The sequence below is a fragment of the Ostrinia furnacalis genome, unplaced genomic scaffold (assembly GCF_004193835.3).
Source record: "Ostrinia furnacalis isolate ACB-3 unplaced genomic scaffold, ASM419383v2 OfSCF1921, whole genome shotgun sequence".
Lineage (NCBI taxonomy): Eukaryota > Metazoa > Arthropoda > Insecta > Lepidoptera > Crambidae > Ostrinia > Ostrinia furnacalis.
In genome coordinates this window covers 82,019-104,551 of record NW_021132160.1, presented here as the reverse complement: position 1 = coordinate 104,551, position 22,533 = coordinate 82,019, and the positions used below count along the sequence as shown (strand labels likewise).

General features: G+C 39.5%; 3 protein-coding genes across 5 annotated transcripts; 1 reads left to right on the top strand and 2 right to left on the bottom strand.

The window, feature by feature from the left end:
* The first annotated feature begins 1,046 nt into the window (after window positions 1–1,046).
* LOC114354138 (ubiquitin-conjugating enzyme E2 Q2) lies at window positions 1,047–12,970 on the top strand. Its single transcript, XM_028306395.1, has 8 exons — window positions 1,047–1,315; window positions 2,348–2,464; window positions 2,899–2,999; window positions 6,841–6,976; window positions 8,680–8,851; window positions 10,188–10,379; window positions 11,433–11,660; window positions 12,610–12,970. Exons 1-8 carry the CDS (start codon window positions 1,154–1,156, stop codon window positions 12,639–12,641), a joined length of 1,140 nt encoding a protein of 379 aa, XP_028162196.1. The 5' UTR covers window positions 1,047–1,153; the 3' UTR covers window positions 12,642–12,970.
* On the bottom strand, window positions 12,862–18,818 carry GSTe6 (glutathione S-transferase epsilon 6). 3 transcript variants are annotated; one of them, XM_028306397.1, is made up of 7 exons: window positions 18,627–18,818; window positions 18,372–18,450; window positions 17,897–18,061; window positions 17,497–17,555; window positions 16,967–17,114; window positions 13,903–14,096; window positions 13,393–13,562 (listed from the first exon to the last, which is right to left on the bottom strand). In XM_028306397.1, exons 3-7 carry the CDS (start codon window positions 18,035–18,037, stop codon window positions 13,418–13,420), a joined length of 687 nt encoding a protein of 228 aa, XP_028162198.1. In that variant the 5' UTR covers window positions 18,038–18,061; window positions 18,372–18,450; window positions 18,627–18,818; the 3' UTR covers window positions 13,393–13,417. The 3 variants fall into 3 exon arrangements, with proteins under 3 accessions (XP_028162199.1, XP_028162198.1, XP_028162197.1); XM_028306396.1 differs by having other exon boundaries at window positions 18,376–18,450; XM_028306398.1 differs by lacking the exon at window positions 18,372–18,450 and having other exon boundaries at window positions 12,862–13,562; window positions 18,627–18,817.
* A 1,215-nt stretch (window positions 18,819–20,033) lies between these two features.
* On the bottom strand, window positions 20,034–22,533 carry LOC114354141 (ribose-phosphate pyrophosphokinase 2). The gene has a single exon (XM_028306401.1). The coding sequence runs from the start codon at window positions 21,265–21,267 to the stop codon at window positions 20,236–20,238; it is 1,032 nt and encodes a 343-aa protein (XP_028162202.1). The 5' UTR covers window positions 21,268–22,533; the 3' UTR covers window positions 20,034–20,235.

Genomic DNA, 22,533 nt, shown 5'->3' with positions numbered 1-22,533 from the left:
AAAACGCACTTTTTGATCGAATCGAAAATGGAATCCGTCAAAACTCCATACAAACAAGGGGCTTTTCGACCACTTTTCGACTGGTTTGCGATTATAATTTGCACTTTGTCTAGACCCACAGCAGCGCCTGTTTGTCACCTCGGCTATACGAATAGGCGCCACGGCACGCAGGGCCGGATTTAGAAATCGGAGGGCCATCGAGGCAAGAAAGGAGTGGAGGCCAGGGCCAGTCATCTGAATAAAAATAAAATGGATAATTGATTATTTTCATGTTTTACAAAGTATTGGAAATAAAAGTAAAACGCGAAAAAAATATCAAAGGAAAAGTAGTTTTCTAGTCTGAACTATTTTTTTTTTCTGAAGTCTATTGTGAGGGCCTCTCTTTTGTAAAGGCCCAGGTAGGGTTGCCAGGTCCAAAGACACAAAAGCCGGACTATGCTTCATTTGGCCAGACATTTTACCCTAAAAGTCGGACATGTCATTGGGGTTCATATCAAATAGTGTCATAGCTCACGAGTGAGTACTATATCATCATCAGTTGCCTAACATCTTGATGCGTGCGCTTGATATTATTCTGTAGCTCGACTTTCGCCTGGCGCACCGGCTAAGACCCAGGGGCTGTTGTTGCCTCGGTTGCCCTCCCCTAAACCCAGTCCTGGACGAGTGTATAGCCAGCCGGCATAAACTTATTCCTAGGCGAGGCTATACATAATGTATAGGCGTTACTAACTTGCTATTCCAAGAAGACTGAACTACTCGAGTCTCGCTCGACTATGCGTAGACCACCGATTTTTAGTCGGTAATTTGTATGAAGAATCAATCAGTAATGTGCGCACTTTCATACATGCCCATCCATACTGATTAACTGTCCGACTAAACTATCGGTTGACAAAAAATCGGTGGTCTGCGCCTAGGCTTACAGTTTACGATCCCTTTTTAAAGTAGTAAGTGAGTGTGCGTAGTCCTTTATAAATTTAATTTAAAAAAATAAGCTAATAACGCCCTCTATGCAAGTTGTCAGAAATCATTAAAATAATTTCCGCCATTGCGTTCCGCCATTTTGCTTGGTCGTGCAGTGAACGTAAAAATTAAGCCCATGTATTTTAACGTGGATAACTGTTATTTAGTTTAGAATTAGTGTTTTTGTACACTAATGGCTTGCTTAAATACACTTAAGCTAGAAATCAAGACTTTAGAACAAGTGTTTCCAAAAAATCATGAACGGTTTCAGATAATGTCTGCTAGTGTCGACGAACTGACCTGCAGATTCGTTGGCAGAAATGGAAAGAAATATGAAATTCATGCAAATATTACTGTAAGTACCATTTATTACTATAAAACAGAGATATATCATAATTTTCTATCATAAGGGTATGTTTATTGATTATCTTTAGGTGGGACAAAGGGTCGTTGTTTATGAGGGCAGGGCTGTCAATAGAGGTTTACGGAAGTTAATTTTCTTTTCCCTGTTCAGCTAGGTATGCACTCTGCTCGTTTATAGCTAAAGGAATGGTAGATAAACAAGTTTGCATTTATGAAAACTGCAATCGATGTAAAACTGCATTGAATGTAAACGTCAATACTAGACCATCTGTTATCATTATAATTTACGCATACAAGGCACACACGAATTCAATCGATCATTATGTTTCGTATTGGCGAATCTGGGGTATTCGCCGCATTACAGCTATGTTTTGTACTGACTAACATCTGTTTTGTTTGGATAACGGTATGCGACCGCGTTTTTGGGACAAAGACGCAACTTAGTCATCATCTACCTGTTTTTTGTTGTGTAGACATTTTGATGGTCCCCCAACACTGCATTTTTTGTCATACAGTGACAAAGTCTGGTATTGGCTTTCTTGGAACTGATCCATGCAATTTAATGCTCAGTAATGTAATCAAATATTTATGTAAACACATTACTAATCATGTTTGTTTACTATATTGATTATTTAGTATCTACCTGTGTTCAAGTAACATTTTTTTCTAATGTGAATCTTGTTAATTAGCAAACTGTTATTAGTTCCAATTTGATTTTGAGTGATTTCATTTAGATTTTTAAATATTAAATTAAACTTTATTATTTTAAGAAGATACCAAATAGATTACTATTAGACGAGTTAAAATGTTCTCAATGAATGGAAGTGTAATACGATGACTGTATCATTTTATAAAAGTGACTAAGATGCCAGGATTAACTGTAAATCAGTAGATGATTCAAGATTTCTTGATTATTTCAGAAACAACACATGATGAGTGAATCCTTTTTTATTTACCTGGCATTATGGCTTAGCTTAGAGTTTCAGTTTTCATTTGAGTGTTATTTTTTCTATTGTTCTCATAGGAGACATACCCAAACACACCGCCAGTATGGTTCGCCGACAGCGAAGACCCCATTGTGACAAACGCAGTGCAGATTCTCACTAACACACAAGGCAGGGACAATCACGTCATAAATCAGGTAAAGCATTCCATTCTTTAACGGTTTACGTATTTTAAAAGAATTTTGGACCTTATTTTCAGTGCTGAGAACATTCAAGATGATGTAATTCTTAAGAATCTTATGAAAGCTTTTGTAAAGATGCTCCACTTTTACAGTGCACATCAAAGGTATTTTTTAACGTCAAACGAATAATGAAGAAAAACAAATCTTACAAAATCAAATGTTATAATTTCAGTATCTGATTGTACTCATACTACAATTACCAGACACTGAACCTAATTTACGTTATCTGTACTTATGAAATGTGATTTCAAGAGTGCATTGTCTTTAATTGAAAGTATAGTGTAATAAGATTAATACAATCAAGAATGTTATTGTTGTATTTATATAGATAATATAAATCAATAATAATAAGCATTACCTACTGTCATTAAAGTCATTGTTATTTATAGGTTGGAATATTGTTGAGGGAGCTATGCAAGTTACACGGTGTACCTGAGCCCCCGGACTTAGACTCCTTGTCGCTACCGCTACACCCTGCCCCACAACAAAGGTAATTTCTATGATATTGCTTCTTACACCGCTCACTTATTTTATTCGTCTTTGTTAGATTGTCTACACATTATCTCCTTTCCCATGTGCAATATCTACCTACTTAGTTGTTATAACCCACAAGATAGTTGACTGATTCATGTTAGCTAAATAGAAGAATCTAGGCACCAGCCTGTCCTGAAATGTATAACGTATAAGAGCCCTGGAAAGGGCTTAAATAGTGATTAAATGATTTGGTTTGACAGGTTTTAAGTGCTACAATTCTAAGTCTTCTAGGACCCATTATTTTCTTTAGTTTTCTATCCTACTAGGAGTCTTTAAGTCTAAATTTTAAAATGCTGCAATCCTAAGCAGACTTAGTAGGTAGTTCTAACATTGTTTATCAACATTCATATCTTGTAGGGTCTGGCGGTTGTGAGACGTTGATAAGAATGTCATTAAACTGCTCATTGCAAAGGACAAAGCCTCTACAAAGTATTTTACACAAGATGGAAGATTAAATGCCATCGAGTAATCAAGCATATCATATAATGATTGAGCCAGAATGTGACATGCTATAGAAATTGATTCCAGTGTTACAGTTTATATCACAATGTCTTAAAAATTAAAAACTATAAATGAGGAGTGTCTTTTCAAAAGGGGATAACTACATTCTATCTTATTTTTCACAAAATTGGAAAAACTTATATGGGAAATATTTGCAGACCTACCGAAAAGCATTATTTCTGTTATGAAACTATTTCGTTACAGTGTTCTAACTACACTTTTTGCCAAAAAATATGACTTGTTAATTTAAAGTTACAGAGTTCAGAAAAATCATAATATCCTCTTTTGACACGGATCTTTTATAATATCCCCCTTTGTTCTGTACTTACTGTAAATATCCCCTTTAGTTGAGCCTACTATTTTGTAAATATCCTCTTTTGTATTGTACATCTCAAAATTTTAAATGATAATAAAACACAGATTATTCTTTTTTTTAAATAATAATAATGACCAAAATTAAAGACGCTACTAAACAGAATTATATTTTTTTAATTATTAGACATTCAAATCCTGAGCCCCGATTACGGTAATATTTAACGTCTACAATCCAGACACGCTTCTTCGATTCTGCGATACGATTGGTCAAAACAGCTGACGTTGACTGACAGCTGACTGTTTTGACCAATCGCATCGCAGAATCGAAGAAGCGTGTCTGGATTGTAGACGTTAAATATTACCGTAATCGGGGCTGATTTGTCCAATATCAGGTGTCAGACAATCACACAACATAGTTCCGTTTTACGTTAATTTTGCGTTCCGTTGAGTAAAATGTCTAAAAATAAATCCTAAAGCATAAAGTTAAAGGAAATAAAACACTATGTAAAAGTAAATATCCCGTTTTGAAACGGCTAATTGGTATAGTGTAAATATTTGTATTGTAAATATCCTCTCTTGTTATGAAATGAAAAATAACTATTATTTTTTTAATTTTGTAAGTGTAAATATCCTGTTCTGAAATGAACACTCATATTTGAAGCTGCTTTACTTGGGAGAATATCCCGTTTTGATTAAGATTCAAGTGACGAAAGTGAGTATTCAGCACTAAGAACAAGACTGCATACTCAGTTTAATAAATAATAAAAATGTAAATATCCCCTTTTGAATAGACACTCCTCAAATTATCTTATGGGAAAAAAAATTGCTCATCATCATCATCATTTCAGCCATAGGACGTCCACTGCTGAACATAGGCCTCCCCCAATGACTTCCACGATGACAAGTTGGCAGCGGCCTGCATCCAGCGCCTTCCTGCTACCTTTATGAGGTCGTCGGTCCACTTTGCTTTTGCTCATTTGTATCCAAATGATAAAGGTGTGTTGTAAATAAGGCAAGAAATGTTTCCAACAATCACACTCAAATTAAGTAGTTTGTAATGGAGCAACTATGTAATAAAGCTCGATTTCAATAAAATTTTCCACTTCTGGGATTCGAATCCGTAACCTTAGCTGTTGTCGTTATTCATAACTTCGGTACGCGGATCGTCAAACCGGCAGTCGTAATAAAATGATATCGTACAACATTGTCGAGCTTATTGATTGTTTGTATGCAATACATTTGAGTTGCAAGCAGTTTAGTTGATGATCAGAATTGCATCCCAATAAAGAACTAGGTCTTACTGTAATCAGTGTCAATTGAATTACTTCTTAGTGTCAAATAAGCAATCTGTGTCGTCTTATAATAATAGTGTCTCATATGACATGAGAAAATGCGATGCACATCCAAACTACACACGTAAGATAAAATAAACGACGACAGCAAATATCTTTCAGCAATTTATGCCAAATTGCAGCAAGGTCTTTTACATTTTTGTAAGATTTGTCTCGATTATTGCTTGAAAAGCTCCTAGTTCTTCTATGAATTCACAAAATAAATCGATTCGACAGCAATCTTATCCAATAAAGCATACTGGTGATAAATCAGTCATTGGATATCAGCTCATATATTTGATTAAAGTACAGTCTGCTCGTGCATGATTAGAATACAAAGTGCAAAGGGCTGTATATCATGCGTGACCCGGTGTCCATTCTTATAGAGCCCGACCGCTCCCCTATACACGCCCTTAGCTCGAAGTGTATTAAAAACTTATGGCAAAGCCTGGCAGTAAATCAAAACATATTATAGGTCTAGAACAATTGTTCCCAAAGTTGTCTGGGCTACGACTCGTCTAATACAAGTTCCCAAACTTCGGACCCACCTATAGGATAGGACATTGAATTTTATTCTCGCTGACGTTTGATGTTACAAAACATCTTCTCGTGCCCATGACGTGGTTAACCTCAATTTTTAAAATGTGCACAAATAAGCAAATCTACCATCTGTATTTGCATTGTTTTACGAACGTAGTTTTCCGCAACATGTAAACAAATGTTTTTGCTCAAGTTTGACTCAAGGGCATCTTTTTGACATAGGGCGCCATTGAAGCGTTGCACATGTATGTATAGCGATAGTACAGCAGACATAAACATGTATGTTGCAACATCGTTCTTATTACAACAACAAGATGCCACAGTGATTAGGTTGAACCTTGTTGTGCCGTTCTTTTTACATTACAACTACTACTTGATGCTAATTTGCTACAATACCTTGACAATAAAAACATGTATTAAAATTGAACGCAATCGGTGAGCGTGCGGTTACGGGCTTGATGCAAATGTATAAGAACTACCCATCAACCGCGCGATCATCGCTGTGTCTGAACCAGGCCTTAGGGAGAAGCCACACGGTGCGGTGCGGTCGCGGCGCGGCGTCGTAGCGATGTCGCTGCGGCGTCCTGTATAAAAAATTAATGATAATGCCAGATGATGCGATCCGGCGCCGCACCGCAGGCACACCGCACTTCGATTGAGCGAGACGGTGCCGTATTGCGGCGCCGCATACCACATTTACTAATTAAATAAGTATTATGTAACCCCCGTTGGTGCGTTCGTACCCGCAAACCAGCTTCGTGACTTGACGACCTGTGTCATGTTACGATTTTTCTGAGCGGGCGCCTTTTCAGCATGGCTCAATAATGTTAACCTCTGTACATGTATGCACCTAAATGTTAAATGCTGAATAAAGATATTCTATTCTACACGTGTACAGTGATGCGGCCAAATATTTGCGATGCGGCGTCGCACTGCACCGTGTGGCTTCTCACTTAGGCAGCCTTTCCGCCAGATATGTGCGAGGTTGCGTAGCGAGGATGTGTTTGTAAAGAACCAATACAATCGCTTACATTTACCTCGCCTCGGTAATGAATTCTATTCACATCTCTGGTGGAAACGCAGGCCTTATTCTCTTGTCCACTCTTCTAGAGTCCCCAGCGTGACATCCAACGGCGCGGAATCCGGCACAGAGGAGGACGAAGAAATGGCGGCAGAGGAAGACGAGTCCGAGGGAGAGGACGACCTGCCTCTGGAGATGGTTGACGACGCCGGCCGCAGCAACAAGGTGAGATGATCCTGTCCAGATCCACCTGACGGTGTCCTCCCAAAGTCTTTGGGACGGAACTGCGAGTTATTTTCCGAGCTAGTCGGCCTAGACCAAGGCTGCTCAACCTTTTGAAGAGTCGGGCCAAACGGTAGATTCAGTTGTTAACGACGGGCCACCTACATTTTTGACAGCTAACTTCAGAGAGATCTTAAAGTTTGTACTGTGCTCGGCGGGATTTTTTATTTGGTGCGTTTTTTTTTCAAACTGTACATGCGCGGGCCACTTATAATTCTTTTGGGGGCCACAGTGTGGCCCGCGGGCCTGGAGTTGAGCAGCCTTGGCCTAGACATTCTTTCGTGGCTCCGCCCCAGACTGTGGAACAAGCGATGACTGGCTTCAGGGGAGTAGTACCTCCCCTGTTCTTCGCTAACGGTGCGCGTGAACACATACGCGCGCCGCCGCCACGGATTCTCCTTTAGCGGCCACCAAACACCCCCGTGTCTAGTGGCCGAGGACCGTTAAGAGGGGGCATGGAGATGGTAGTGTCTCCTGCGGTGTCCTGGACGTCGGCGTCGGTTCGGTGGAGCGTCAGGCGAGGCCTCTCGCTCCCTCTTCGCCGCTTCTTTCTGCGACATGACCTCCTCGCAGAAGTGGAACACCGCATATCCAGTCCAAATCCAGTCTTGACAGATCCAACTCCTTGCCAGACAATTTTTTTAGGGTAGTCCAAAGCCACGATGAATGAAACTTCATGATGCACCAACATTCTATCCTATATTGGAAGCATACGCTGACAAACTTTCAGCTTTTATAAAATGACGTAGGTCTGGCGTTCACTAGCTCGTAGTCTATTATACTTTTGTTTCATTTATGTAGGCTTAAGCCTAGGCGCAGACCACCGACTTTTAGTTGGCCGATAGTTGGGCCCGATTCTAATTTGTTTGAGGAATCGGCCGATACTAAATCGGTGTAAAGTGCGCACTTTCATACATGTTCATACTGATTAATAGCCCGATCCAACAATCGGCCGACAAAAAGTCGGTGGCCTAGGCTTAGAGATAGACTGATTTTATTTATTTAGAAAAACAACTGCGTAATACTAATGCATACCCTTATCAAGTACTTAAAATTAGTATTGCTAATTACAGATTTTCCTTATTCATAAATACAGTGTATAATACTGTATACTGTTAAAAATAGAACCGTGCAGTATACTAAAATATTTATCTTCAAAATATTCCACCTACAAGTTACTTAGATCTATATCATTTACATAAACTTAGCGAGGATTGTTGTCTTATGTCGCCTAGACAATGGATAATCTTTATTGCGAGAGCTAAGTGGAATGTTATGGTGTAAATTATATGCCTTCTTGCTTAGAAATGTATCTGACGCGGAATTAAATCCAAAATTCCGTATTCGTCATAAAAATATCCCATAGTAAAAAGACTTTTAAAGCGGTCAATGCAAAGCAAAATGATGCTATTATTTTTGAAAGTAACTTAAATTTTCTCATTACTTTGTCTGCATAACTTTAAAAGATTAAAATAAATTCACTTGCTGTGGCGCTCTGTAGTATAAATTAACAATACAGAACTCATTATCCGAGCATTGCCGGCCGGATCAATTTAGATAATGAAATCTTATTTAAATGAACTCTGTATTCTCATTGTTTTGTCTCTAAATACAACTGTTTATTTAAATGTACGTTTAAATTCCAGGATGACATGGAGACGGAACATTTAGCGACATTAGAACGACTCCGGCAAAACCAGCGGCAGGATTATCTGTCAGGCAGTGTATCTGGCAGCCTGCAGGCGACTGATAGACTCATGAAGGAGCTCCGAGACATATACCGTTCTCATTCCTTCAAGAATAACATGTACTCTATTGGTGAGTGGTTTTTGACAGCTTTAGACTCATTCTAAGGCCCGGTTTCCAGGCGGAGCGGAATTACATTCAGATTGAATGAAATCTGATTGGTTATTCAAAACATTTCACCGCTTCGCTCAGGCCTTGTTAGTAACCGGGGCCTAAGGTCTGTACTTTACTTAAGCTAGACCTGTGTTTAGCACATAACTGAGTATTCCTGAGAATTGGAACGGCACGGGAGGGGTGATATATGACGTAACAGCATAAACGTTTGAAGCATCATAGCATCTGGGGGCTTAATGTGAATTTAAATCTGAATCACTGTGAATTCGAGTGCGTCAAAAAATCTATGAAAATTTAAGTTCTTGAAAGTATCCGTTAGGGACCCTGTACAATCCGTCATACATTTAATGTATTTTTTTCGCACTCGATATCAAATACGTTTGATGTAAACTCGCACTATGCCCTTAGAAGTCTCGTTCACGTTTGACGTCATAAAAACACCCTTATTGAAATATGCGCTAGTTAGAGGTATTGAACGGTAGTTATTGATAGCGAGTTTGTTGGCGATGTATTGAATCGTTATACACTAGACAGGTCGCTAACCCTGCGCTTGTTGATGCGTGGATTGATTCGAGGATTTCGCGTGTTATTGACAGTTAGAATCGGACATTGACCTATAATATGAATAAATAAAGAGCAATGTGTACCTTTTAATTTAATTTGGTGGAAGTAAAAAAAAATACGCTAATAAAGGCGATACGCAAACGTTGTATTTGTATATTAATAATGCAATGATAGTAGAATAGGTTTTCCTATTCTATTATTTATTTAGACTCTTCCTGTGGATTTCAAAAAGGTATCTAAAGGACAAATGTGCGAATCTCATGCCGCCTGGCCAGCGTGGGCGTAAAAGCCAAATCCTTCATGAGTCCTGCTCCTACAAAGGAGCTAATTTGAGCTAAATGATCTGATGATGAATAAGGGTCATTCTCACAGATCACAGAAACTAAAGGGAGATGTGATAAGGGGGCGGGGCCGGTGTCGCAGCAATATGCCCAAAAACAGAACACATTCCTCGTGACCGCAATGATGACAGCAGCGACGTCATAATGTGAACAGTTTACATTGCTTGCGTAGTACTAAAGATTATTCGAACGTTGAGTACCGACACCGCAGTGGATAATGAGCACAAATTTTGATTCGTGTGTGTGAATTTCTAATGCGACACTGAGTTTCGAACTCAGCGCATTAGTTGGCATCTCTCTATATCTCTGGTCATTCTGCAACTATACTTTTAGAAAAGCTAAAATGCGTTTGTTAACTTTGTTTCTAATGTGTGATTTTTTTCTTCCAGAACTAGTAAATGACTCGCTATACGAGTGGAACATCAGGCTGCGTTCAGTTGACCCCGATAGTCCGCTGCACAACGACCTGCTTCTACTCAAGGAGAGAGAGGGCAAAGACTCCATCCTGCTCAATATCATGTTCAAGGAGACGTACCCGTTTGAACCGCCGTTCGTTCGCGTCGTCTACCCCATTATCTCAGGTTGGTCAAAAAGGCGTTTTATTGGAAGGAAGTAAGGACGGTTTTACGTTGTTACTACTCAAGGAGAGAGAGGGCAAAGACTCCATCCTGCTCAATATCATTTTCAAGGAGACGTACCCGTTTGAACCGCCGTTCGTTCGCGTCGTCTACCCCATTATCTCAGGTTGGTCAAAAAGGTGTTTTGTGTAATAGGAGTAAGGCCGTTTTTACGTTAGCTTAGTGGTTACTACTCAAAGAGAGATAGGCAGACTCAATCCTGCTCAATATCATGTTCAAGGAGACGTACCAGGTTGGTCGAAAAGGTGTCTTATTGAAAGGGAGCTAAGTTGTGTTTTACGTCAGCTCACTTGTTACTACTCAAGGAGAGATAGGGCAAAGACTCCATCCTGCTCAATATCATGTTCAAGGAGACGTACCCGTTTGAACCGCCGTTCGTTCGCGTCGTCTACCCCATTATCTCAGGTTGGTCAAAAATGTGTTTTATTGAAAGGGAGCTAAGTTGGGTTTACTTTACCTGCTACTACTTAAGGATAGAGAGGGCAAAGACTCCATCCTGCTCAACGGGTCTGACGCAGAATTTGCACTTCGCAAAAAGAGCATTTCGCGAAATGGGCACTTTTCCATACTAATATTTATACAAACTATTTAGCCTTTACATTTGTATAGAAAAATCCGCAATTTGCGCAGTGCACATTATGCGAAGTGCACATTCTGCGTCAGACCCTGCTCAACATTATGTTCAAGGAGTGGGTGGGTGTCGTTATGGAAATCCTTGGGGGAGGTCTTTGGCCAGCTGTGGACGTCATTTGGCTGAAACGAAGGAAGGGTGGTTGTACGTTAGTTAACTATGGTCCTTGAATTGCTTCCACATGGAACATTCGCCGCGCCCTATTTCACAATAGCGCCCACATTATAGTGAAATTATTAACTGACACGTTGTCAGGAGGACTTTCAGACGTTAAGATCGGCCTATGGACGTCAATAGCAACGTTTGACGCTGACGTAGCCTTGGGCTAAGAAAACATTAATTAATCATAAAAACTTGTTTCCCAGGAGGCTACGTGCTAGTAGGCGGCGCGATATGTATGGAACTGCTGACGAAGCAGGGCTGGTCGTCCGCGTACACCGTAGAAGCCGTCATCATGCAGATAGCGGCAACCCTGGTGAAAGGCAAAGCGCGCATCCAATTCGGCGCGACCAAGGTTGTCTCGCAGTCCCAGTATAGCCTTGCCCGCGCGCAGCAAAGCTTCAAATGTCTCGTGCAGATACATGAGAAGAATGGTCAGTATAGTTTTTTATTTACATGGACTTTTTTAAACTTGGAAAAATCAATGTAGTCAGGTACTTCCCGACTAACACTTGACAAAACTGATACGCCACAAGAAAACTTTATTTTTGGCGCTATCATTGCGGCCTAGTCCAAAATTCCAAACCCGTTTTGCTCCGGATATTTTTTTTGTACTTCGCTCCGTGAAACGATTTCGAAATTAATATTCACGAATGTTACTTGAAGAAAGATAGAGGCCAAGCACTATTCACCTCAATGGACGCTACATCTAATTTTAGGCTCTTGGTAGATTTATGTACTTACTTATCAGTCTCATAGCTAGTTCTGTCTGTTGAAACTGAATAATCTTGTACCACAGCCACTACGGTCCATATTACGAACGAAGCTGACAACTTGATTCAATCAGACGAATAGAAGCTTTTAGATTGTTTGATCTGCAATATTTAGCCCAATTACAGGACTGAACTTATGACGCGATTGATTAGTTTTCATCTTTCACACGCACTATGATGTTTGTTCGTTCGTTTCAGCCGAAAGACGTCCACTGCTGGAAAAAGGCCTCCCCCAAGGATTTCCACAAAGACCGGTCTTGCGCCGCTCACATCTAGGCACCTCCCGTGACCAGGTCGTCGGTCCACCTAGTGGGAAGCTTGCCCACGCTACGTCTTCGGCTCGTGGTCGCCACTCGAGAACTTTTCTGCCCCAACGGCCATCGTTTCTACGAGCTATGTGCCCTACCCACTGCTACTTAATTTTAGCAATTCTGCGAGCTATGTCGGTCACTTTGGTTCTCCTGCGGATCTCCTCATTTCTGATTCGATCATGCAAGGAAACTCCAAGCATAGCCCGCTCCATCGCCCTTTGGGTGACCTTGTTGACGCACTATGTATGTATCATAATTTAATTTGGCATATTGATTGATTCAAAAATGTTGCATTCCAGGCTGGTTCACACCTCCGAAAGAGGACGGCTAATGCCGGGCTCGGCGCCCTGGGCCGGGTTCCGCCGTCTATGTGTAAGCCGACTGAATGGACTATGTGGATGATATCTCGACTATGTATGTGTACTTTAATGTTAAGTGCTATTAATGTTCTGATAGTGCGGGCGGTCGCGACCTCGCGAGAGACTTCATAAGACTTATAGGAAATGTTTAAATGTGTAACGTTTTTTGTAATCATTAATTTTCTCATAAAAAAAAACAAAGTTATCCACGAGTAGCCTTAGACGTTACTGGAGTGTAAAGTTGGAAAATTCTTTGCATTTCTTTTTAGTTATGGAAATAAAAGAAAACCTGTGATTCTTATTTGCCGTCTTTTAATCTCCTCAATATCTTCGTGTAATATTTACAGTATCGCGCCGGGTTAGAGGCAAAATCGATTATTTAGGCCAAACAAGTCTGTTGATTTTACTATCACTATAGTTCGGTCGCCGAGCACATAGAATTTCGTCCAATGACCCCAAGCTACCCATCGTTATTAGCTTATGGTCATTGGACGAAATTCTATCTGCTCGGCGACCGGACTTTAGATATGAAATCAAATGCAGAGTTGAATGGTATATTTTAAAATAAAATACAGAAAATTGATAGGTTTTCCCTCTAACCCGGCGCATGTTTATTCATTTACCGAGTACATAGTATGCTAGTAGTATAAAAATATATCTGTCACCGTTTTGAATACTTTGGTAGTCCTTGTAATATATTGCCGTGTACATTAAAGTTAATTCGATATTAAATAATTTTACGACAATCCTATAGCTTTGATTTTTGGTTCTGTCTGTTGTGATCCATTAGTATTTTAAGGTAGGCCACGTGGTCGTTACACCCTGGTTCGTTTGCAATTTTGCTGAAGTCTTTAGCATACATTATTTTTAGCCATTGCTTCAGTTTCGGGTACCTGAAAAAAAGTATTAATACATAATATACACAGTATTATAAAATATTAAGTTCTTCCGGAATTCGATTTTTATGGTTTATGGCTAAATAGAATTTATTTATTGACCTACAATAAATTTATCAATATTCAAGTCTAATCTGTTTATTCCGAATGACTCTTTACCGTGAAGGCTTGAGGTGCTATCGTGGTTTGAGATAAAAAAGACAAACTTTATTGTCACACACATAATGAGTGAGTACATAGAAAAATGCAACTAAAAAGTACATAATCTATTGGGTAGAAAAGTTTGCCGGTCATTTTTTAAAACCCTATTTCTATTACAAAAGCCGATAAAACTTACTTCTTCCCATCAACCGGCACCAGCCCATCCAGCGAAGATAGCGTAGAGAATGCGCAGATGTCAGCTACTGTCATGACGTCATCGGCAAGGTAGGTAGTCTGGGAGAGATACTCTTCCGTGGTGGAGTAAGCGTTCTTGATTCCCCACACCGCTTCTTTGGGCATCTCTGACATTTGGCCCATGTATGTTGGCACCTGGAAGCAAAGTTAGTCCAGTCATTTCGTCCGAAAAAAAGGCAAATAAAAGAAAATGAATTTGCGCTTCTAATTTTTTAATATGTTGTAGGGGATACCTAGAAAAGCTTAACTTGAGATTGTCGACCAAGCTTTCTTAGGAGCTTTCGCCGCCATCTTGGAAAACGCTTAAAATTTGTTTTTCGGCAATAACTCGGCTTTCTTTTTTTTCTTTTTCAGCCAAATGACGTCCACTGCTGGACAAAGGCCTCCCCCAAGGTTTTCCACAATGAACGGTCCTGCGCTGCCCGCATCCAGGCTCTTCCCGCGACCTTTACCAGATCGTCGGTCCACCTAGTAGGAGGCCTGCCCACGCTACGTCTTCCAGCCCGTGGTCGCCACTCGAGAACTTTCCTGCCCCAACGGCCATCGTCTCTACGAGCTATGTGCCCCGCCCACTGCCACTTGATTTTAGCAATTCTGCGAGCTATGTCGGTTACTTTGGTTCATAACCTACCGGGGCTTGAGTTTCGCCACGATTTAAACCATAAATATCCAATGTAAATCCATCATCTTGATATTTGTAATATAATGTTTTAGGCACATCTTGATATTTACCAGTACGCGCTTTCAGATCTGTCATTTTAACTTTAGCTTCGTCTAATTTTGTTTTTAGCAAATTCCAACGGATCAATGCATATTTACGTTCCAATTCTCCTGTAAATTCTAATTTGTTTTCCTCAATAATAGCATTCATCATTGCATCTTTACTTGTCAATGCATCTACATAAGCATCTACTTTTACAGCTTGATTTGCTGGAGCAAATGCTCTGCGGCGAATTTCTTTTAGGTAAACTGCAGCAGATCCTGCTCCTTCTAATTCGTTAGCAGCTTCAGCCGCAATTAAAAGTACTTCTGCATAACGCATGTAAATTTTGTTTACACCATCGTCATTTGGTGCGCTGGCAATACGTTTCATCCATTCAAAACGATATTTACCAAAATACCAAGTCTGTAAATCTGTAAGTTCTTGTTTTGATTTACCGTTTACCGCAGCACCCCATTTATAAGGAACACAAGTTACATCTCTTCTAGTATCAGCTTGATCATAGTCATAAAAAACAAATGGCAATGGTCCGTTAACTCCTCCCTTATTGGTTCCCATAGCTTGAAATTGATCAACAGCATCATGTCTAACCGCAAAAGTAAACAGCATTCTTCCTCTAGAATCAGCAAAGGGAATTTCCCAAAGAGACTCTCCTCCTGCAGTTGTATTTTCTTGATTGTATTTTCTCCACAGCCCCTCAAAAGTTGGCTCTAAACGTGCCGTTCCACTTGTAATAACCGAACGACATTCCTCTAATGCTAACTTGTACATGGCAGCTACTGAAAGTTCTGGATCATTACTTCTTCTTACTCCGTCAGGATATTGCTGATAACCACTTGCCATCCCCTCTCTTCGGACTTCACATAATCCTACGATATCCCACCGTAACCTGCTCAATTCTTCCTCGAGTTCCATTAGCTTCACGTCTGTACGCAGTGTGCGAGCGTTATAGGTTGCCAGGGCCAGAGGTCGTCGGTGTTGGTAGCCTGGCATCCCCCGGGGATTCTTCGCACCCCTTGCCCCACCGTTACCGTGACCGCTACCGTGGTCCGGGATAGTGGGGCCGCCGGGGACTAGGGGCCGTTTTTTTGTTTGTGCTACCATTTGGAGGGTTTTGCCCTAATCGCCACGCTTGGCAGGCGGGTTGGCGATCGCAGTTTTTTACTTGGTTTCGCACGCAGACGCTGCTGCCCGTCCGGTGCTACAGGAGTTTGTCGCCTCTTACGACACGCCTCCTGTGGGCGGTGGGGAAAAGTATTCTTTTACGGCCGTCCCCACACGGCAATATAAATAATTAAATAATTATTATATAAATAACTCGGCTATCCGATGAGATTCGAAAATTTTTGTAGGACACTTTTTGTAGCTTTTTTTGTGCCCTCGATTTACACTACGCACAGCAAAAGCTCAACACGATACGATATACTAACTTGAGCGCGCTCGACGCTGAGCGTGGATTCACCGACTTTGCGGCGCGCTGGAGATCGTAATTTTTGTCCAACATAAAAAAATCCAAGAAGGAAATTGTAGGTCTGAATATGCTCTACAAGTTTGAATTCCACAATTTTTTATATTTATTAAGACCCAAAGAAAAAAAAAGAAAAAAACAAAAATTGTGTCCAAAATTTTTGACTTTATCGATCGATATCTCGATAACGATGCATGATACGCTAAAAATGGTTCGGGCGTTATTGTAGAGCACAAAGAAAGCTACAAAAAGTGTCCTACAAAAATTTTCGAGTCTCATCGGATAGCCGAGTTATTGCCGAAAAACTAATTTTACCCCTTTTTTCAACATGGCGGCGAAAGCTCCTAGGAAAGCTTGGTCGACAATCTCAAGTTAAGCTTTTCTAGGTATCCCCTACAACATATTAAAAAATTAGAAGCGCAAATTCATTTTCTTTTTTGAATGTACGTAATGACTGGACTAAGTATGATGATTTTTTTTTGTGAACGTAGTTGACGTTCGTTTTTCGAACCACGAAAGTATTTTACTTGTTATTTTTGGGCAATCAACAACTACAGTTTGTGGGGTTATTCCCAGTTGTGAGAGACTGGGAGTTGGGGCATTTTTTGAAATTAACGCCCGTATTCACAAACGATGCTTGCTAGTGAAGCAGAAAATCGAACGCACAGTGTTGAATAGAGCTCTTTAGTTCATGTGTCACCCAGTGCGTCCATGCGCACTGACCTCATAGTAATATTTTTAAATAAGAAATTGATGTTTGTGAAAAAACATAGGGTACTTTTCTGTTTAAACAAGAAAAATATTGGAACAGCTTACCATCACAGTTCTAAGCCGTTGAAACAAAACACCACAGTTGAAAAATAGCCTCTGATGGACAGTCGCCCGTTTTCTTCTATCTTTAGGATAGAGATATTCGTGCTCCGGTCCGCCATATTTGTCCAGCAAATAAATTACGATTGCATGGCTGAAAAATAACTAAAATAAATAAAGGTGATATTATGTATTAAACATTTTAAATTACTTTATCAGCTCCGTAGTTGAGTTTACGAGTTTAGGAGAGTCGTTAAATCTGACTTCTGACCCCGAGGAACTATATTTTACGAGTCCGAATCGATGTCATACCCATTAGCAAATAATTTTACTTTTTATAGTGGCGGTAAAATAGTCATAAAGAAAAGTTTATGAGCTACACCTGGGTTGGATTTCTGCTGAGGTTTCTGCACAACTGCACCTCTACCAAGCATAAATACTATTGAAGTTTGAAATACGCATCAAAATAAGCTGTAAGTACCTTCATAATTAATTAAAAGTTACTTAATTTATAATGAGAAGAATAGGGTACTAACCTGTCACTCAGAGCGAAATCTCCTTCATCTATAAATGGTACAGTCCGCATAGGATTTTTCTGGAAAAACGAATATATTGCTACATAACTTTTCATAAGTTCGTTTCAGTTGAAAGACGATTACTGCTGGACAAAGACCTCTACCAAGGATTTCCACGAAGACCGGTAAAGCCGCCCGCATTAAGGCACCACCCGCGACCTTCACCAGATCGTCGGTCCACCTAGTGGGAGGCCTGCCCACACTACGTAAGTTTTTATTTATTCTAACCAATCTGCCAAAAAGGTTATTCCAATTTTATCGCCCGGGTGATAATATTATAGGGTGTTGCAAAGATATTTCTGTGGAGTCAGTAGGTTCGATTTTTTAACTAGATGGTATTGATTGTTTATAAAAATCTTACCTTTCTCAACTCCGGCGTATCTTGCTCTCTCAAGATTGGGTTGAGGTCCCTTTGCTCTATATCTAGTCCCAAGATATGAACGAGCATCTTCACAGCTCTGGCTGGAGGGCTCTGATCAGTCTTGTACAATATGGTCTTCATTGTGAGTTGTGTCTGTTCTTTATACTGAAGAAGAAGAAGAAAATAGTTTTTTTTTGTCTTTGGTATTGCGGTTTTTTGTTGAATTTAGGCTAAAAAGTTCTGAGCTATAAGGGCGTTTGGTTGCAGTCTGTTTAAATCGTTTATTTGGTTCACAAAAGCACAGTTTATTAGAATAATTAAGCTAGATTCTACAGCTAAAGCCCGATCACGCTAGTTTTGTACAGATTAACTTCGAATCTGACGAGTAAGTTCTAATATAACTGCAAATCCCAGGATAACGAGTTTCCACACTTTTTAAATCGACTCTTAGTGAATTTAAACACTTTTCAACTACATACCTACTAAGTTGGTTGCGCGTTGCGTGATGGCACCGTGACTCTAGGAGCCCCGGGATCGATTCCTATTAGGTCAATCTGTAATGCGAATATCAAATTGTTGCGCGTCTGGGCGTTCTAAGACAATATTCTGTTAAACACCTACCTATTATAATCTGAAATAATGATTAACTTAAATAAAACCTATCTCTGAATTTCTTTTTCGTAAAAACAGGAACAAAACAAACACATAACCTCAAATTTAACAGTTGTACCTTGAATTCCTATGTGGTTTCAATTAATTGTAACAAACTGGCGCATGCAGGTGAATAAACTGTAATTTTTAACAAGTGTACGTAAATAGAATTAATTTACGAAAGATTTCACTGTATTATTCTACTAGCTAGATTGTACAGTACTTTGACCTAAGATAATTAACGCTATGCGAAGATAAAGATTTATCTTGCGCTTGTTGTTCTACGTACCGGTTTAGTTCGTAACTCTTACCACAGATGGCGGTTTTTCTGGAGATGTAAAATAATACTCGTAGAACCATAGAATGCCAAAGTGGTACCCATAGAGAAAAGTAATACATAGGAAGGTACCTAACTAAAACTAGTTCGATCTCCACTGACCGAAAAGGCGTTAAAACTACAATTAAATAGCTAGGTGTAGTTGTAGGTCCTTATCATCATGCCATTTTGCATTATGGACATCACTTAATGATTGAAGTGAGGTTGTCTGTATGTAACATTTATAATTCTAATTTTTTATATCAGATTAAGTATTCTTTTCTGGATAAAGTTAAGTATTCTTGATTATTCATAAATTAAAATAAATACACTGGCACGCTCATTTACTAATTCTTTAGAAACTCAACCTTTTCTTACGGCAAAAGTGTTTTAACCAAAAACGTGCTATTAACTTCAGTTAGGGGCTTAAGGCAATTACCTTTTTTGACATAATTGGGCAATTAATTAAAAAAATATTCTTATTTAATCTTGTTTAATTAGTTTTGTTTACACTTTACCCATCAACCAATAAAGTAGGTAGTCATTTTACGTAAACAATACCAAGGTTACATCATAAACGATACTTACCTACTTATTTCACTTATCATAAGAGGTATTTTGACCCGACCTGGGTAAGAGATAGGGTAAATATAAATTTAATGTATTAGGTACAACATTGATATCTGCCATTATCTGCTACGTCATTAATTACAAGCGCTTGGACAAATGACGAAACCTTATAATTTGGGGTCTTTGTATCACGTTTGGGGCTTAACCTTCTGTATCAAAGTTGACCTTTGATGTTACAAATCTGTTTTTGTTTGTCTTTACGTAGGCAATAATGTTAAAATAATTCGAGATTAACTCATTTAGTGTAAGTTTGGTTTGGGAAAATAATATTCATGACTACAAGTAAAAGTAAAAGTAAGATTGACCTTTGCAATTAGATTATAGAGATATAATATTAATTTGATCTTATTCTGTCGTGAGGTAATATTTTTTTTTCTAGAAATAATATTTGAGTGCCTATGTCTAAGTAGTATTGTTACTTTGATTCAATAAAGTTGCGTAACTTGACGTCAAAAGGAATTAAATGACTCAATTACTAAGATTAATGACGAAGTACCTAGTGGATCGTAGGTAGTAGACAAATCGATGAATAAGGCTGCGTTATTTTAATACAGATTTTTTTATTTAGTCAGATATCCATAATGGAAATAATATCGACATACATTTTCTTATGATTTTCATGCTCTTCCATGTTACCCTCTTTGATTACAGTATGTACAGCTTCTTAAATGTACCCCTTTAATCCATCTTCGGTCAAGATCACAAGTTTTCTTAAAACCTCTTAGTAAAATTTCAGCAAACCTTAATACGGCACATTAGTAAATAAGTATGACACTGATTCGGCGTAATGCGTGCGTCTGATCGCTTCAGCCAACATCACTGAAATATCAATGGTCTGCAATTTCGGACACAACTTCATGTGTTTCTCCTGAGGTATCGTATTCGTCACCACAATAGCCTCCAAACATGAACTGTTGATCTTATCAATGGCATTTCCAGCGAATATTCCGTGACTCAATATCGCGTATATTTTGCTAGCTCCAGCTTCGCGCAATTTCTCCGCTCCTTTGACTATTGTGTCGCACGTGTCAGCTAAGTCATCTACCATGATAGCTATTCTGTTCTTGACATCTCCGACTAGCACTGTTGAGTCGCCTTCGTTCGCTCTTTGTCTCTCTTTGTGGATTATAGCAAAGTCGATCTCTAGTCTGTCAGCTATAGCAGTCATCCTCTTAGCACCACCAGCGTCTGGTGATACCATCACACTGGTTTTCCACTCCGGTATATTCTCCATGATCCACTTCGTGATAGCTGGTTCTGCGTATAGGTTGTCGACTGGGATGTTGAAGAATCCTTGGATTTGGGACGCGTGGAGGTCGATGGTGATGACGTGGTCAGCTCCAGCTACTGATACAAGGTTGGCGAGTAACTTGGCTGTGATGGGTGCTCTTGCCTTTTCTTTCTTGTCCTGTCTGGAGTATGGGAAACAAGGGATGACAGCTGTGACGCGGGACGCTGATGCAATCTTGCAAGCGTTGATCATGATAAACATCTCCATTAGGTTATCGTTGATATCCCCACACCCACTTTGGACGATGTAGACGTCTTCTCCTCTGACTGATTCCCCAATTTCCACATTTGTTTCCTTATTGCTGAAGTATTTTGTTGTCGCTTTTCCGAGGGGTATTCCTAGTTTTGCGACGATCCTTTTGGCGATCTCTGGGTGAGAAGTGCCAGTGAAAATTTTGATGTTAGGCATCCTTGGGCTTGGGTTGATGAAACTTTTTCTTTGTTTTTCTTCTCTTGGGTTCTCCTGGCTATCTTCAGGTTTCATTAAGAGTTCTTAAAAGCGGTATCTTCTCAGTCCAGTTGCCGGACACAGAATGATCTTGTCTGCATTTAAAACTGATTTATCAATCTGGGGTCAAGATATCAGGTCTCCGGTAATCAGAGTCCCCCGCAATGGAAGTGTACATACAGTTCGTTATCTGTCCAGTAAACACAAACAACGGTTCATATTGTTTTGCGTAAGTCTGTGATAATATTCGTAATAGTTACAACACTTTCATTATGGTTATGTAACTGCTCAATAATAAAATATGGTAACGATGCAATCAATACTTTGAAAGAGCTTTCATTTAATTTGTAATTCGTATCCATAGTAACCATTCTGGTTTTCTTTGGGGTTCGGCGAAATTACTTTTAATTGTGCGCCTGGGGTACAGGCTTAAATACCAGCTGGGGTTGCGGTAATGCGGTACCTATCCATTACCGTTAGGGACATATTGGAAAAAGTGTGAGCGATTAAATATTCTCGAATTCTCGTTGTACCTATTCTCATATAGTAATAGTTGTAATAGTTGTACTCGTAGTAACTCGTCAATAAAATATCTAAGTTAGATTGGCAGTTCATAGTTAGTTACTTCTAGTTTTTCCCTTGTTATTTTTGTAACATTGTACCTTGGGATAGTAGCTAGTGGGAGTTGTAATAAAAGCGAATTAAAATAATATTATTTAATCATTACGTACGCCTTAACTAACAAGGTATTGTTTACCTAGCGGCGGTCCCAAACAATAGAACAAAACACAAAGCTTTACAGTTAAATTAGTTAGCAAAATTTGCTTTTAAGGTGTAGGCATTACAAGCGAGCATTGCACTCGTACACAGTCCAATAGTTGCTATTAATTATCTCCAACGAAATAAATTATATAATTATTAGATTCACTGAAAATATCGTGAGCAATAACGCCGTTATTCAAGTCACACAAGTCAATATTTGTTGTGGATTTTCTGTAATTATCGTAGTTATTCTGATTGTCGTCCAGGCCGTATATTTTGATTTCTGTAACCATATTTGCCCAAACCGCTTCCGGACCGCAGAATACGTCGAAATCATCACCTTCACTTGTTATTTCTAGTTCTGTATGATTAACCTCAAAGTTTACTGTCATATTTGACGACATGTAAAGGCTGCCCAAGGCATGAAAGACCTCTATTTCTATAAGACCGTTGGTGACAACGCTTATTCTCTCCAATGCGATTGTGAGAGAGAAGGGAGAGTTTTTGCGAGTTAGTTCTGCTGTTTCTTTTGTATCCTGA